This window comes from Schistocerca cancellata, chromosome 2, assembly GCF_023864275.1.
Source record: "Schistocerca cancellata isolate TAMUIC-IGC-003103 chromosome 2, iqSchCanc2.1, whole genome shotgun sequence".
In the NCBI taxonomy this organism is placed as follows: domain Eukaryota; kingdom Metazoa; phylum Arthropoda; class Insecta; order Orthoptera; family Acrididae; genus Schistocerca; species Schistocerca cancellata.
The window spans coordinates 219,548,088-219,562,847 of NC_064627.1; the positions used below are offsets into that span (position 1 = coordinate 219,548,088).

The 14,760-nt window shown below is 43.9% G+C and overlaps 1 protein-coding gene across 3 annotated transcripts in view; it reads right to left on the minus strand.

Moving 5' to 3' along the window:
* The window catches only part of LOC126161547 (neither inactivation nor afterpotential protein C), a 388,525-nt gene that overhangs the window by 334,252 nt on the left and 39,513 nt on the right, over nt 1-14,760 (minus strand). For all 3 annotated transcript variants that reach the window (XM_049917480.1, XM_049917478.1, XM_049917479.1), the window contains exon 3: nt 5,503-5,684. In XM_049917480.1, coding sequence (XP_049773437.1) covers nt 5,503-5,684 — 182 coding nt within the window. The remainder of the gene's footprint in view (nt 1-5,502; nt 5,685-14,760) is intronic.

Sequence of the window (14,760 nt, forward strand, 5' to 3'; positions counted from 1 at the left end):
GCCTACATGAAACTGTAGGTCCACCTGTAACATTGGGTCAGTTCAAAGCTTGGAGGAAGGCAACAGCCTACCACCAGCAATGGGACCAGGGCAAGTAACTCGTCGCGGTGTTAAAACTCATCTTCAGACTGAAACAGAATTAGCTTTAATTTTCATACAAACAAAACTACGCTGAAGCGCCAAATAAACTGGTATAGGTGCGCGTATTCAAATAAAGAAATATGTAAAAAGGCAGAATACTGCACTGCCGTCGGCAACGCCTATATAAACAAAAAATGTCTGGTGCAGTTGTTGGATCAGTTACGGCTGTTACAATGATAGGTTATAAAGATTTAAATGAATTTGAACGTGGTGTTATAGTCGGTGCACGAGTGATGGGACACAGCATCTCCGAATTAGCGATGAAGTGGGGATTTTCCCGTGCGACCATCTCCCGAGTGTACTGTGAATACCAGGGATCCGGTAAAACATCAAATCCCCGACATAGGTGCAACCGAAAAAAGATTCTGCAAGAACGGGACCAACAACGAGTGAAGAGAATCGATCAACAGAAGTGCAAGACTCTCACAGATTGCTACAGATTTCAATGCTGGGCCCTCAACAAGTGTCAGCGTGCGAGCCATTAAGCAAAACATCTTCGATATGGGCTTTCGGAGCCGAAGGTCCACTCGTGTACCCTTGGTCACTGCACCCTTCATGACAAAGCTTTAGGACTCGCCTGGGCCCGTCAACACCGACGTTGGGAACATGTTGCATGGTCGGACGAGACTCGTTTCATATTGTATCGAGCGGATGGACCTGTAAGAGTATGGAGACACCCTTATAAATCCATGGATCCTGCATGTCAGCAGGGGACTGTTCAAGCTGGTGAAGGCTCTGTAATGGTGTGGAGCGCGTATAGTTGGAGTGATATGGGACTCCTGATACGTCTAGATATGTCTATGACAGGTGACACGTACGTAAGCATCCTATCTGGTCACCTGCATCCATTAACGTCCATTGTGCATTCCAACGGACTGGGGCAATTCTAGCAGGACAATACGACACTCCAAAAGTCCAGAATTGCTACAGAGTGGCTACAGGGACACTCTTCTGAGTCTAAATGCTTCCGCTGGTCGCCAAACTTCCCAGACATGAACATTATTGAGCATATCTCGAATGCCTTGCAACGTACTGTTCAGAAGAGATCTCCACCCCTTCATACTCTTACGGATTTATGGACAGCCCTGCAGGATTCATGGTGCCAGCTCCCTCCAGCACTACTTCTGACACTAGTCGAGTCCATGCCACGTCGTGTTGCGGTACTTCACCGTGCTCGCGGGGACCTTACGCGATATTAGGCAAGTGCACCAGTTTCTTTGGCTCTTCAGTGTATTATGGAAATGAGCTATGTTTGCACAAAGCACACGTATGTTAATTGTAAACATAGTGAAATGTATAATAGAATCCAAACAAACTCTACGAATTTCATTGATACGAGGGCAGTTCAATAAGTAATGCAACACAATTTTTTTTCTGAAACAGGGGTTGTTTTATTCAGCATTGAAATACACCAGGTTATTCCCCAATCTTTTAGCTACACAACACTATTTTTCAAAGTAATCTCCATTCAATGCTACGGCTTTACGCCACCTTGAAATGAGGGCCTGTATGCCTGCACGGTACCATTCCACTGGTCGATGTCGGAGCCAACGTCGTACTGCATCAATAACTTCTTCATCATCCGCGTAGTGCCTCCCACGGATTGCGTCCTTCATTGGGCCAAACATATGGAAATCCGACGGTGCGAGATCGGGGCTGTAGGGTGCATGAGGAAGAACAGTCCACTGAAGTTTTGTGAGCTCCTCTCGGGTGCGAAGACTTGTGTGAGGTCTTGCGTTGTCATGAAGAAGGAGAAGTTCGTTCAGATTTTTGTACCTACGAACACGCTGAAGTCGTTTCTTCAATATCTGAAGAGTAGCACAATACACTTCAGAGTTGATCGTTTGACCATGGGGAAGGACATCGAACAGAATAACCCCTTCAGCGTCCCAGAAGACTGTAACCATGACTTTACCGGCTGAGGGTATGGCTTTAAACTTTTTCTTGGTAGGGGAGTGGGTGTGGCGCCACTCCATTGATTACCGTTTTGTTTCAGGTTCGAAGTGATGAACCCATGTTTCATCGCCTGTAACAATCTTTGACATGAAATTGTCACCCTCAGCCACATGACGAGCAAGCAATTCCGCACAGATGGTTCTCCTTTGCTCTTTATGGTGTTCGGTTAGACAACGAGGGACCCAGCGGGAACAAACCTTTGAATATCCCAACTGGTGAACAATTGTGACAGCACTACCAACAGAGATGTCAAGTTGAGCACTGAGTTGTTTGATGGTGATCCGTCGATCATCTCGAAAGAGTGTGTTCGCACGCTCCGCCATTGCAGGAGTCACAGCTGTGCACGGCCGGCCCGCACGCGGGAGATCAGACAGTCTTGCTTGACCTTGCGGCGATGATGACACACGCTTTGCCCAACGATTCACCGTGCTTTTGTCCACTGCCAGATCACCGTAGACTTTCTGCAAGCGCCTATGAATATCTGAGATGCCCTGGTTTTCCGCCAAAAGAAACTCGATCACTGCCCGTTGTTTGCAACGCACATCCGTTACAGACGCCATTTTAACAGCTCCGTACAGCGCTGCCACATGTCGGAAGTCAATGAAACTATACGAGACGAAGCGGGAATGTTTGAAAATATTCCACAAGAAATTTCCGGTTTTTTCAACCAAAATTGGTCGAGAAAAAAAATGTGTTGCATTACTTATTGAACTGCCCTAGTAAAATCGTCTCATCTATCAATCGAGTCGTGGCGATATGTTCTCACAATGTTTCAACGAGTTTCCTCTTGTCACCTTCAAAAAGTCGGGTTCACATGCAGGGCCAGGATAATGGAGCAGCATAACACGAAAGCCATTTTCCACTCAAAGGTTAGAAACAAGAATCTGTCAGCATTTCATTGTCTAGTGGTTAGCGTCACTGCCTCGAGACCACGGAGCGTCAGGTTCGATTCCCGGCGGGGGCGGAGGTTTTCTTCATTCGATGACTATATTGAAATCATAGAAAAACTTGTTACAGGCGCACTAACAATCACAAACGGGATCTCCCGGCCAATAATGCATTTCCTCAAGAATATGCTTGTATCAGTCAGAGACCAACTAGGGATATGGGGACCTGTCACCTACAGCATCAGCTGCGAGTGTGGCATGCAGTACATCTACATCTACATCTACGTGATAACTCTGCCATTCACAGTAAAGTGCCTGGCAGAGGGTTCAATGAACCACCTTCAAGCTGTCTCTCTGCCGTTCCACTCTCGAACGGCACGCAGGAAAAACGAGTACTTGAAATTTTCTGTGTGAGCCCTGATTTCTCTTATTTTATCGTGATGACCATGTCTCCCTATGAAGGTGGGTGCCGACAGAATGTTTTGGCAATCGGAGAAGAAAACTGGTGATTGAAATGTCATGAGAAGATCCTGTCTCAACGAAAAACACGTTTGTTTTAATGATTGCCACTCCAATCCACGTATCAAGTCTCTGACACTATCTCCCCTATTTCGCGATAATACCATATGAGCTACCCTTCTTTGTACTTTTTCGATGTCATTCGTCAGTCCCACCTGCTGCGGACGTCACAGCTCACAGCAGTACTCCAGAATAGGGCGGACAAGCTTGAGGTAAGCAGTCTCTTTAGTAGACCTGTTGCACCTTCTTAAGTGTTCTGCCAATGAATCTCAGTCTTCGGTTTGCTCTACCCACAATATTATCTATGTGGTCGTTCCAATTTAGGTTAATTGTAATTGTAATCCCTAAGTATTTAGTTGAATTTACAGCCTTCAGATTTGTGTGACTTACCGCGAAATCGAAATCTGGCTGATTTCTTTTAGTACTCATGTGAATAACTTCACACTTTTCCTTATTCAGGGTCAATTTCCACTTTTCGCAACGTACAGATATCATATCTATTTCATTTTGCAAGTCGTTTTGACCATATGATGACTTTACAAGACGGTAAATGACAGCATCATCTGCAAACAATCTAAGACGGCTACTCAGATTGTCTCCTATGTCGTTAATATATATCAGGAACAATAGAGGGCCTAAACACTTCATTGGGGAACGCCGGAAATTACTTCTGTTTTACTCGATGACTTTCCGTCTATTACTACGAACGGTGACCTTTCTGACAGGAAATCGCGAATTCAGTCGCACAACTGAGGCGATACTCCGTAGGCACGCAGTTTGGTTAGAAGATGATTGTGAGGAACGGTGTCGAAAGCCTTCTGGAAATCTAAAAATATGGAATCAATTTGACATCCCTTGTCGATAACACTTATTACTTCATGAGTATAAAGAGCTAGTTGTGTTTCACAAGAACGACATTTTCTGAAACCGTGCTGACTATGTGTCAATAAATCGTTTTCTTCGAGGTACTTCATAATGTTCGAATACAGTATATGTTCCAAAACCCTACTGCAAATCGACGTTAGTGATATAGGCCTGTAATTCAGCGGATTACTCCTACTTCCCTTTTTGGGTACTGGTGTGACTTGAGCAATTTTCCAGTCTTTAGGTACGGATCTTTCTGTGAGCGAGTGATTGTATATAATTGCCAGATATGGAGCTAATTTATCAGCATACTCTGAAAGGAACCTGACGGGTATACAATCTGGAATGTAGACCTTGTCTTTATTAAGTGATTTAAGCTGCTTCGTTACTCTGAGGATATCTACTTCTATGTTTCTCATCTTGGCAGTTGTTCTTGATTGGAATTCAGGAATATTTACTTCGTCTTCTTTGGTGAAGCATCTTGCAGCATTGTTCAGAACATGACACAAAAATCGACAAAACAGATAAGTTTGCAATGGCAGAGCATAGCATCAACGAAGAACAAGTTTGTTTTTATACAGGGAAACGTGCTGTGCCATGCCTGCAGTTTCTTTGATTCGGTCACCAAAGAGACAGTGGCAATAATAGTAAATGAAGTTCTTGTTAACCGTGACAGCAGTTTCCAACAGAGCTCAGTATGGGATATGGAGCTAGTAACGTTAGAAACGTTTTAAAGCGGTGGAGATATAGGTGGAGTAGCAGGCAGCACTGGGGCTCGACGCCCGGACTCCCTCCACACCGCCCGGAGGCCCACCAACCACTGGGCCGCGATATTTCTTCCGCAGGCACGCGACTGGCCCACTCGTTGGGCCCTAGGAAAAGAGGAATCTGCAATTCGGAGGCTGTAAAGGAACAAGCTGGACATGAACCATACACTTCACCTGAAGATGAGGGGTAGGACTTGTCGAAACTTTGCGACAATACGACGCCACGACTCGGATGATAACTCGAGAAGATTTCATTAGTGATATGTTCCACATAATAGTGAGCGTAGGAAATATAAATTCATGGATCATGCGGGTAACTAACTTACCAATGTCTTGACAAAGAGCGATCAGAAGATGCTGGTGCTTACCTCCATGACGAACCAGAGCTTGTCGGGATCCACCCTGTTGGTGGCTCTCTTCATGTAGACGCCGTAGAAGTCTGGCAGATTGGGGTGGGTCGATAGGTCCCGCAGTACACGGAACTCCTCCCGAATGTCTTGGAGGATGTCCTCCGACACCGGCTGGATCTTCACGGCGACGCGCTTACCACCTGCAAGCAGATCAATGCTCTCGTATGTTCCACATTTTGACACATCACCTCCAGCCCAGTCTCGGTGTGCACATTTGATCATCCTTTGCAAGAGCCACGCGTTCTCTGAGAATATCATATAATATGTTGTAGTGCTAAGATCAATGCTATAGCGAAATATTTACTCTGTTAGATTTATGTAAATGCTGAAAGGGATAGAAAAGTTATACACCATTTTTCACGCAACCAAATATTTACAGAACCATCGGTATGTATCGTAGCTGACAAATATAAAATTAACGACTTCCTACATAAAATGATCAAACTGTACGGATTTCGTAAAACTACTTACTCTAAATGAAGCACGCTGAAGCACGACTTCCGAAATGAAATGTCCCATGCGTCTAGCTCCAACTACCAATCCGTATTCAACGTTTGTTAATTTCCATTGTGCTGCCATAACCAAGTCGGAAACTTTTTCACATAAATCATCTGAGAACAATGTCAGCTCCGCCAATGCGCTGCTCTTTTATACCTTATGTACCGATACTACAGCCTATATGTGCATATCGCCATCCCTCGACTTTCAGTACAGAATGACTTTCTGACACATGACTTTCTGAAACGTGTATCAGAACAGAAAAGTAAAGAACAGACGAACTGCTGGCGAAAAATCATCTTCCAGTTTTTTGTTTTGCCAGTACTTTAGCCAATAACCAGCAGTTCCACCCCGATTTTTCAAAGCATCCAACACTGGATGAGTCTAGTCTGTGTGATTCAGGCTCCGTCTCAAGAAAAACTGGTTTTCGACGGTTCTCGATGTTTATGACGTCATACCTCGTGTACTGTGTGATGTACGATGATACAATTTTGCAAGTAAATTCATTGGTATACACGAATGCTGTCTGCAGACTGTTTAGCGAACAGAGTTTGTAGTAAAGGAGTAATAAATCAAAACGTCGTACCTGGCGCTGAGGCTTTACTGCATGAAATGGTTCAAATGGCTCTGAGCACTATGGGACTTAACATCTGAGGTCATAAGTCCCCTAGAACTTAGAACTACTTAAACCTAACTAACCTAAGGACATCACACACATCCATGCCCGAGGCAGGATTCGAACCTGCGACCGAAACGGTCACGCGGCTCCAGACTGAAGTGCCTAGAACCGCACGACCACACCGGCCGGCCAGTTAGATGAAGAGCAGAAGTAATTGAACTTAATTGTTTGAGCATGATAGCTATTTCTTCTAGTACAGGATCTCATCGATATCTATAGTTAAAACTCTGAAACACTTTAACTTGTTTACTGACTCCTATTCATGTGCTGCATTAGGTTTTGGTTTGTTGTACAGAACGTAATGTAATGTGTTTTCTCAAAATTAAGGGATTGTCCATTTTCTCAGAATTGCTTAATAATTATGTGGAAAACATCATTAATAATTTTCTGTTGCTTTCTCTCTAATGAGATTTATACAACACTAGTATCAGCTGCGAAAAGTACCAATTTTGCTTGATGAATGTTAAGTCGAAGTTCGTGCAAGGATTAGAAGTGGACGGCAAATCTAACTCTTTGGGGACCTCTTCGTGATTTCTCCTCAGCCATTAAAATATTCGAAACTGGACTCAGTCGCCCTGTATGGGGCAGCGGGACTGCTGTTTTAACATATGTTTCGAAAATCTGAACTTTGCAACTGGGAATGCAGTAAATCTGTGTGAAGTTTCGTTTGAAACGATGAAACCTGTTTTATACACACTTAAAATTTTATTATGAAATATTAAAATTGGCAGATATACAAAATATTTTACTATATCGTGTTTATATTTTAAAAAGTTGCACATACCAATCTTACAAGTAATTTCCGTGGGTCTGGTGTGTATTGAAACAATCAGAGACAAAAAGAACTACATTACAATTTGGACACCACCAAAACGTTTGTATTGGACACGTTTTCCCTTCTAGCTCTTACTGACATCGGGACACAGAGACACGTGTTGAATACGATTTTGTCTCAGTATGTGATGCCATACGGCAAAAGTCGCCCACTTAGTCTGCTCGGTCCAGTAAATAGAGACTGAATAGTGCGCCGTCCGCCAGAATAACTGCAACTGCCGGAATCATACTCTGGTTCCGTACACAATGCGTTAAAATTTTCTCGGTTACCAACGTTGTCTGACGTAACTCCACACAACATTTTGCATTTTGTTTGTGAAAAAACACACACCAGAACCTGCCGTCTTTGGAATAGAAGTTATTACATTCTTCGTGAAGTCTGAGGGTATTTCACTATTCTGTTATGTGTGCATGCATTGTAGAATACATTTTTGGCGGCTGAGCCTCTTAACGTCCTCAATAATTCAGACGCAATCTCGTTTATCGCAGGGGACATGTTTCGACCAAGGTGCAAAGAAGGGTGGAGAGTCTGAATCAGAGGCTCAGACGGTTTTGCGACCGTGTTGGCTGCAGATTCCTTGACTTGTGCCATAGAGTGGTGGGGTTTCGGGTTCCGCTGAATAGGTCAGGAGTTCACTACACTCAGCTGGCGGCTACACGGGTAGCAGAGGCTGTGTGGCGTGGACTGGGCGGTTTTTTAGGTTAGAATGCCTCGGGAAAGTACGGGGTGGGCTGCAATCTCAAAGGGTGCATGGCAAATACAGGACGTGCTTGGATCAAGGAACAGTCGGAATTGTAGTTGTAAATTGTTGTAGTTGTGCTGGGAAAGTTCCTGAGCTTCAAGCGCTAATAGAAAACACAGAAGCTGAAATCATTATAGGTACAGAAAGCTGGCTAAAGCCTGAAATAAGTTCTGCAGAAATTTTTACGAAGTCTCAGACGGTGTTCAGGAAAGATAGATTAGGCGGAATTGGTGGTGGAGTGTTTGTGTCTGTCAGTAGTGGTTTATCTTGTAGTGAAGTCGAAGTAGATATTCCGTGCGAACTGGTATGGGTGGAGGTTATACGTAACAGCCGAACTAAGTTAATAATTGGCTCCTTCTACCGACCTCCAGACTCCAATGATATAGTTGCTGAACAGTTCAGAGAAATTTTGAGTCTCGTAACAAATAAATACCCCACTCATACGGTTATAGTTGGTGGGGACTTCAACCTTCCCTCTATATGTTGGCAAAAATACTTGTTCAAAACCGGTGGTAGGCAGAAAACATCTTCCGAGATTGTCCTAAATGCTTTCTCCGAAAATTATTTCGAGCAGTTAGTCGAATCCACGCGAATTGTAAATGGTTGCGAAAACACACTTGACCTCTTAGCCAAAAACAATCCAGAGCTGATAGAGAGCATCATGACTGATACAGGGATTAGTGATCACAAGGTCATTGCAGCTAGGCTCAATACCGTTTCTTCCAAATCCACCAGAAACAAACGCAAAATAATGTTATTTAAAAAAGCGGATAAAGTTTCACTAGAAGCCTTCCTAAGAGACAATCTCCATTCCTTCCGAACTGACTATGCAAATGTAGACGAGATGTGGCTCAAGTTCATAGTAGCAACAGCATTGAGAGATTCATACCTCATAAATTGGTAAGAGATGGAACTGAACCCCCGTGGTACACAAAACAGGTCCGAACGCTGTTGCAGAGGCAACGGAAAAAGCATGCGAAGTTCAGAAGAATGCGAAATCCCGAAGATTGGCTAAAATTTACAGATGCGCGAAATTTGGCACGTACTTCAATGCGAGATGCCTTTAATATGTTCCACAACGAAACACTGTCTCGAAATTTGGTAGAAAATCCGAAGAAATTCTGGTCGTATGTAAAGTACACAAGCGGCAAGACGCAGTCCATACCTTCGCTGTGCAGTGCCGATGGTACTGTTACCGACGACTGTGCCGCTAAAGCTGAGTTATTGAACGCAGTTTTCCGAAATTCCTTCACCAGGGAAGACGAATGGAATATTCCAGAATTCGAAACACGAACTGCTGCTTGCATGAGTTTCTTAGAAGTAGATACCTTAGGGGTTGCGAAGCAACTCAAATCGCTTGATACGGGCAAGTCTTCAGGTCCAGATTGTATACCGATTAGGTTCCTTTCAGATTACGCTGATACAATAGCTCCCTACTTAGCAATCATATACAACCGCTCGCTCACCGATAGATCTGTACCTACAGATTGGAAAATTGCGCAGGTCGCGCCAGTGTTTAAGAAGGGTATTAGGAGTAATCCATTGAACTACAGACCTATATCATTGACGTCGGTTTGCAGTAGGGTTTTGGGGCATATACTGTATTCAAACATTATGAATCACCTCGAAGGGAACGATCTATTGATACGTAATCAGCATGGTTTCAGAAAACATCGTTCTTGTGCAACACAGCTAGCTCTTTTAGCTCTTTATTCGCACGAAGTAATGGCCGCTATCGACAGGGGATCTCAAGTTGATTCCGTATTTCTAGATTTCCGGAAAGCTTTTGTTCCTCACAAGCGACTTCTGATCAAGCTGCGGGCCTATGGGGTATCGTCTCAGTTGTGCGACTGGATTCGTGATTTCCTGTCAGGAAGGTCGCAGTTCGTAGTAATAGACGGCAAATCATCGAGTAAAACTGAAGTGATATCAGGTGTTCCCGGGAAGCATCCTGGGACCTCTGCTTTTCCTGATCTATATAAATGACCTGGGTGACAATCTGAGCAGTTCTCTTAGGTTGTTCGCAGATGATGCTGTAATTTACCGTCTAGTAAGGACATCCGAAGACCAGAATCGGTTGCAAAGCGATTTAGAAAAGATTGCTGTATGGTGTGGCAGGTGGCAGTTGACGCTAAATAACGAAAAGTGTGAGGTGATCCACATGAGTTCCAAAAGATATCCGTTGGGATTCGATTACTCGATAAATAGTACAATTCTCAAGGCTGTCAATTCAACTAAGTACCTGGGTGTTAAAATTACGAACAACTTCAGTTGGAAAGACCACATAGATAATATTGTGGGGAAGGCGAGCCAAAGGTTGCGTTTCATTGACAGGACACTTAGAAGATGCAACAAGTCCACTAAAGAGACAGCTTACACTACACTCGTTCGTCCTCTGTTAGAATATTACTGCACGGTGTGGGATCCTTACCAGGCGGGATTGACGGAGGACATCGAAAGGATCCAAAAAAGGGCAGCTCGTTTTGTATTATCACGTAATAGGGGAGAGGGTGTGGCTGATATGATACGCGAATTGGGATGGAATTCATTAAAGCAAAGACGTTTTTCGTCACGGCGAGATCTATTTACGAAATTTCAGTCACCAACTTTCTCTTCCGAATGCGAAAATATTTTGTTGAGCCCAACCTACATAGGTAGGAATTATCATCAAAATAAAATAAGAGAAATCAGAGCTCGAACAGAAAGGGTTAGGTGTTCGTTTTTCCCGCGCGCTGTTCGGGAGTGGAATGGTTGAGAGATAGTATGATTGTAGTTCGATGAACCCTCTGCCAAGCACTTAAATGTGAATTGCAGAGTAGTCATGTAGAGGTAGATGTTGGTCTTTCAGAGCTGTTCCAGATTCTTGTCGCAGTATCATATCTCCTACTTCATCTTGATTTACTTCTTCTTCTTCTTCTTCTTTTTATATAATACTGTCCTCGAGTTTGTTTCCATTATACACGGTGTAACAAAATGTTATGAGCAAATTTTCAGGAAACACTCCTTGTACATAGAGAACGAAAATATGTTATACGGACATACGTCCGGCAAGTTTCGCTTCTATATTATAGTTCATTCTCTACTTTTCTTCATAATCACACTGATTATGGAAAACACACAGAAACAGAACCTACCAGGAGTACATGAAACGTTTTGTTACATGAAATGTTCAAAATACCGCGTTGGGGAGCGTGGAACGTTCGAGGCTAGCGGAACTTCTTCGTACCGTTGAATCCAACTCTAGTGTATGAGTATGACTATTAGTGGCAACGGGTAATGTTTATGACTGTCTGGAGAGTGCTACATGAGCACCTACTGTACCCATACAATGAACAGGGTGTGCAGGCACTATCAGCAGATGATTTTCCAACACGGGTGCACTTCTGTGAATGGTTCATTCAACAACGTGCCAGCCCTCACTGTAATCCATAAGTGCTGTTCTCGTATTAAGATTTGTTTTAACGTTATCAGGTAACACATTTTCACAATCAGTTCGTATGGGTTGTCGAGAATCCTCAAGACATTGTGCAATCATGTCATTAACAAAGATTTTCTGTGAGTGTTTCGGCCGGCATTGTTGGTGACTGTTAGCGCCTCACGTTCTTCCACGCCTTCTGAGACAATACTCCACCTGTTCTGCTCGAACCTGTGGCTTTACGAGTCGGACAAAACATGTGCTTCATACGTGATGGATCTCCGCCTCATTTCAGTGTTGATGTTCGTAAGGCTTCTAAATGACAGATTCCGTGACAGATTAATATATACGCGTATGGTAGTTCCTTGGCTAGGAGAGCTCTTCGGATCTAAACCCATTTAGCGTATCAGGGATTCAACGCGACTGCGGGTTGATGCATGTATCCTTGCTGACGGAGGGTATTTTGAACATGTCATTCGGGCAAGTGTTTCGTGCTGTGCTGATACGTTCATTTCCTGCCTGTTTCTCATGATTAATGTGTTGAGGAGTTGTAGGAACTGAGCTCTAACATGCAAATAAAACGTTTACGGACCCATAAAATATTTTCTTCCTCTACGTATGAGAATTGTTTCCTGAAAGTCTGGTCATTCCATTTTGTTACACCCAGTATATCAAGTGTGTAGAAATGTATTTTGGTTTAGTCTGGTGAGTAGCTTTCCTTACACATGTTAATTTGGGATTATAGCTCAGGAGACCTAGCGTAGTTCATTAGCTTTTTTGTAATTGATAATAAGATGACTAAGCAAACGATACCAGCTATACTCAAGAGCCGTCTGTTTTGTTTGGGATATTTGATTTTAGCAGTTACACGTATTTGAAGTTTGAGCTACTATAGTATGTAAATTATCCATTTCTATTGCACCTAATGGTTTTACTGGAGATTGCAATGTAATGAAGGAGCAATAATTGAAAATAGAGTTGAATCAATTCTCTAACGATCCTGCCAGTGTCAGAATAAGACGCAAGCTTTGAAATGACACAACAGAAATGCTATAGAGTTTCGTACTAGTTTTGAAACAGTTTGTTTTGTTCCTCTGAAGAAATTTGGAATATCGATTGTTTCTTAGGCCTATTTTAATTTGGGTTCTAGTGACGTCTCGTAGCCGCCACGTTGTAGTTTGGCAAGAAAAGAAATATCATGATCTTGGGCCGGCACACTAAGACAGCGTATGTGAACAGTACCGTACCTTCCACAAAAGCAAAGGTAGCACTTGAATGGTATCAAAATAGTGCCTAGTAGATAGGAGCAAAGTAAGGAATGGCTACTCTCTGTGTAGTGTCATGGTTTCAAGCAGGAGAAACCGTGAAAGGAGAAGTGCTAGCTGATGCTCGAGGCAACCTGCAGAGACACAGATGTGCTCGCTGCTGGTCCGAGTACTGTTGCGGTACTTTCAGTGCCTATCCCTGAAGTTTCCTCAAACTTGGCGACATCATTGGAGTACTGCCTACCGTCGTATTACGACGCAGCAATCCGACACGCAGGTCGTCGAATCAGCATTTCGCCAACCTCGCTGCGTGACTCCATAGGTAGATTCAGTACTGGCGCTGTTTACACCCGCACATGCAGCTGTAACCAGACGTCCCTCGTGCGGCCCAGGAGTCCGTTGTATGCGTCGTCCGGTAGAACCACTTGGCCTCCATATGGCTGGACCGTCCGTACGTTTGCATTCAGGCTTGAATCGCCACTCGGACGTCGAAACCTGGTGTTCAGAACTGACCATACTGACCCAACTGCTCACTACTCCACTACAGCAGTCGCCGTTTGCATCGCAAGTATTCCCACTCAGCGAGATTAATACTGATAGCCACCGCTGCCGAGTCAGCATCAGCTGTGTCTGACGCAGCGTTGTGGAGACGCATTAGCCAGAGGTCGATGCCAGACTTCTTTGACAGAAATGAAGTTTGTGTTTGGGGGGGGGGGGGGGGGGGGCACTCAGCTGAGGTACTTCGTGCAACAATGTTGACCATCGTACTGCGGTAGTGTTATGGTTAGAATTTCTACCTCACAAGCGAAACGACCCGGGTTCGAATCCCGGCCACAGCACAAATTTTAATTAATTTCGTCTGCTTCGATTATTATCGTAGATAATAAAGAGATACTTAAATGTCTCAGGGAAACTTTTAATTAAAAGAAGAATGGTTGCCCCTGTATTACTGTAGCTGCACGGCCTGGCTGCTGAACTGAGGCCACTGAAGGCAGCTGCTTTCTTATACGAGGAGCATCTCTTTACCACGTCAAGGTTTTCTGTGACATGTCTGTATCATGCCTGCCGTGAGCATGTGGATGCTAGTTTCCCCTTGTACCTTTTCACGTCGCAGCAATCTTTTAAGCAAGGGAACGTTCAGTACGGCATACATTCGCTACGTCGACGGACAAATAACAGTCTGCCCTGTTTGAACCACAGTAGAGCAAGGGATCCTTACATCTAGATGTGTCCAATATAAGAGTCCATACTTCAGCATACATTATCATGTCAACAAAATACGGGTATCCTTATCGTAGGACACATTTTGACGTCACCCTACAGTGCTATCCTAGATCAGACAGTGAATTCGCGAACATCTTTCATACAGCTTATTCGTGCACCTCACGGGAGTTATCTGTTAGCCTCAAACATCAGCAGTCATTCATCCGTCTGCTAGCGTGGTGCACCTCTGGGTAGAGACTGTATACTATATCTTGACGAGTGCAGCGATCTCTGACAGACTCAAGGAATCAGAATGTTGCGCGGCGTACTTAGGTTTGGACAGAACTATGGCCACCATACAAACTGCCCCTTCCTCTGATCCTGCTTCCGATCCTGTTGCCATGGCTACTACTCGTGCTGATGTTTCTCGTAGTACAGACGCTTTGTCACGTGATCTAAAGATGATCTAATTAAGTCGACTTAGTTCTGGATTACGGCGAGACTGTTACTTGCTTCGCACATTTGCTGTGCATTTACATGATTGGAAATTACGTTGCGTTTTACATAATGGAGAATCAG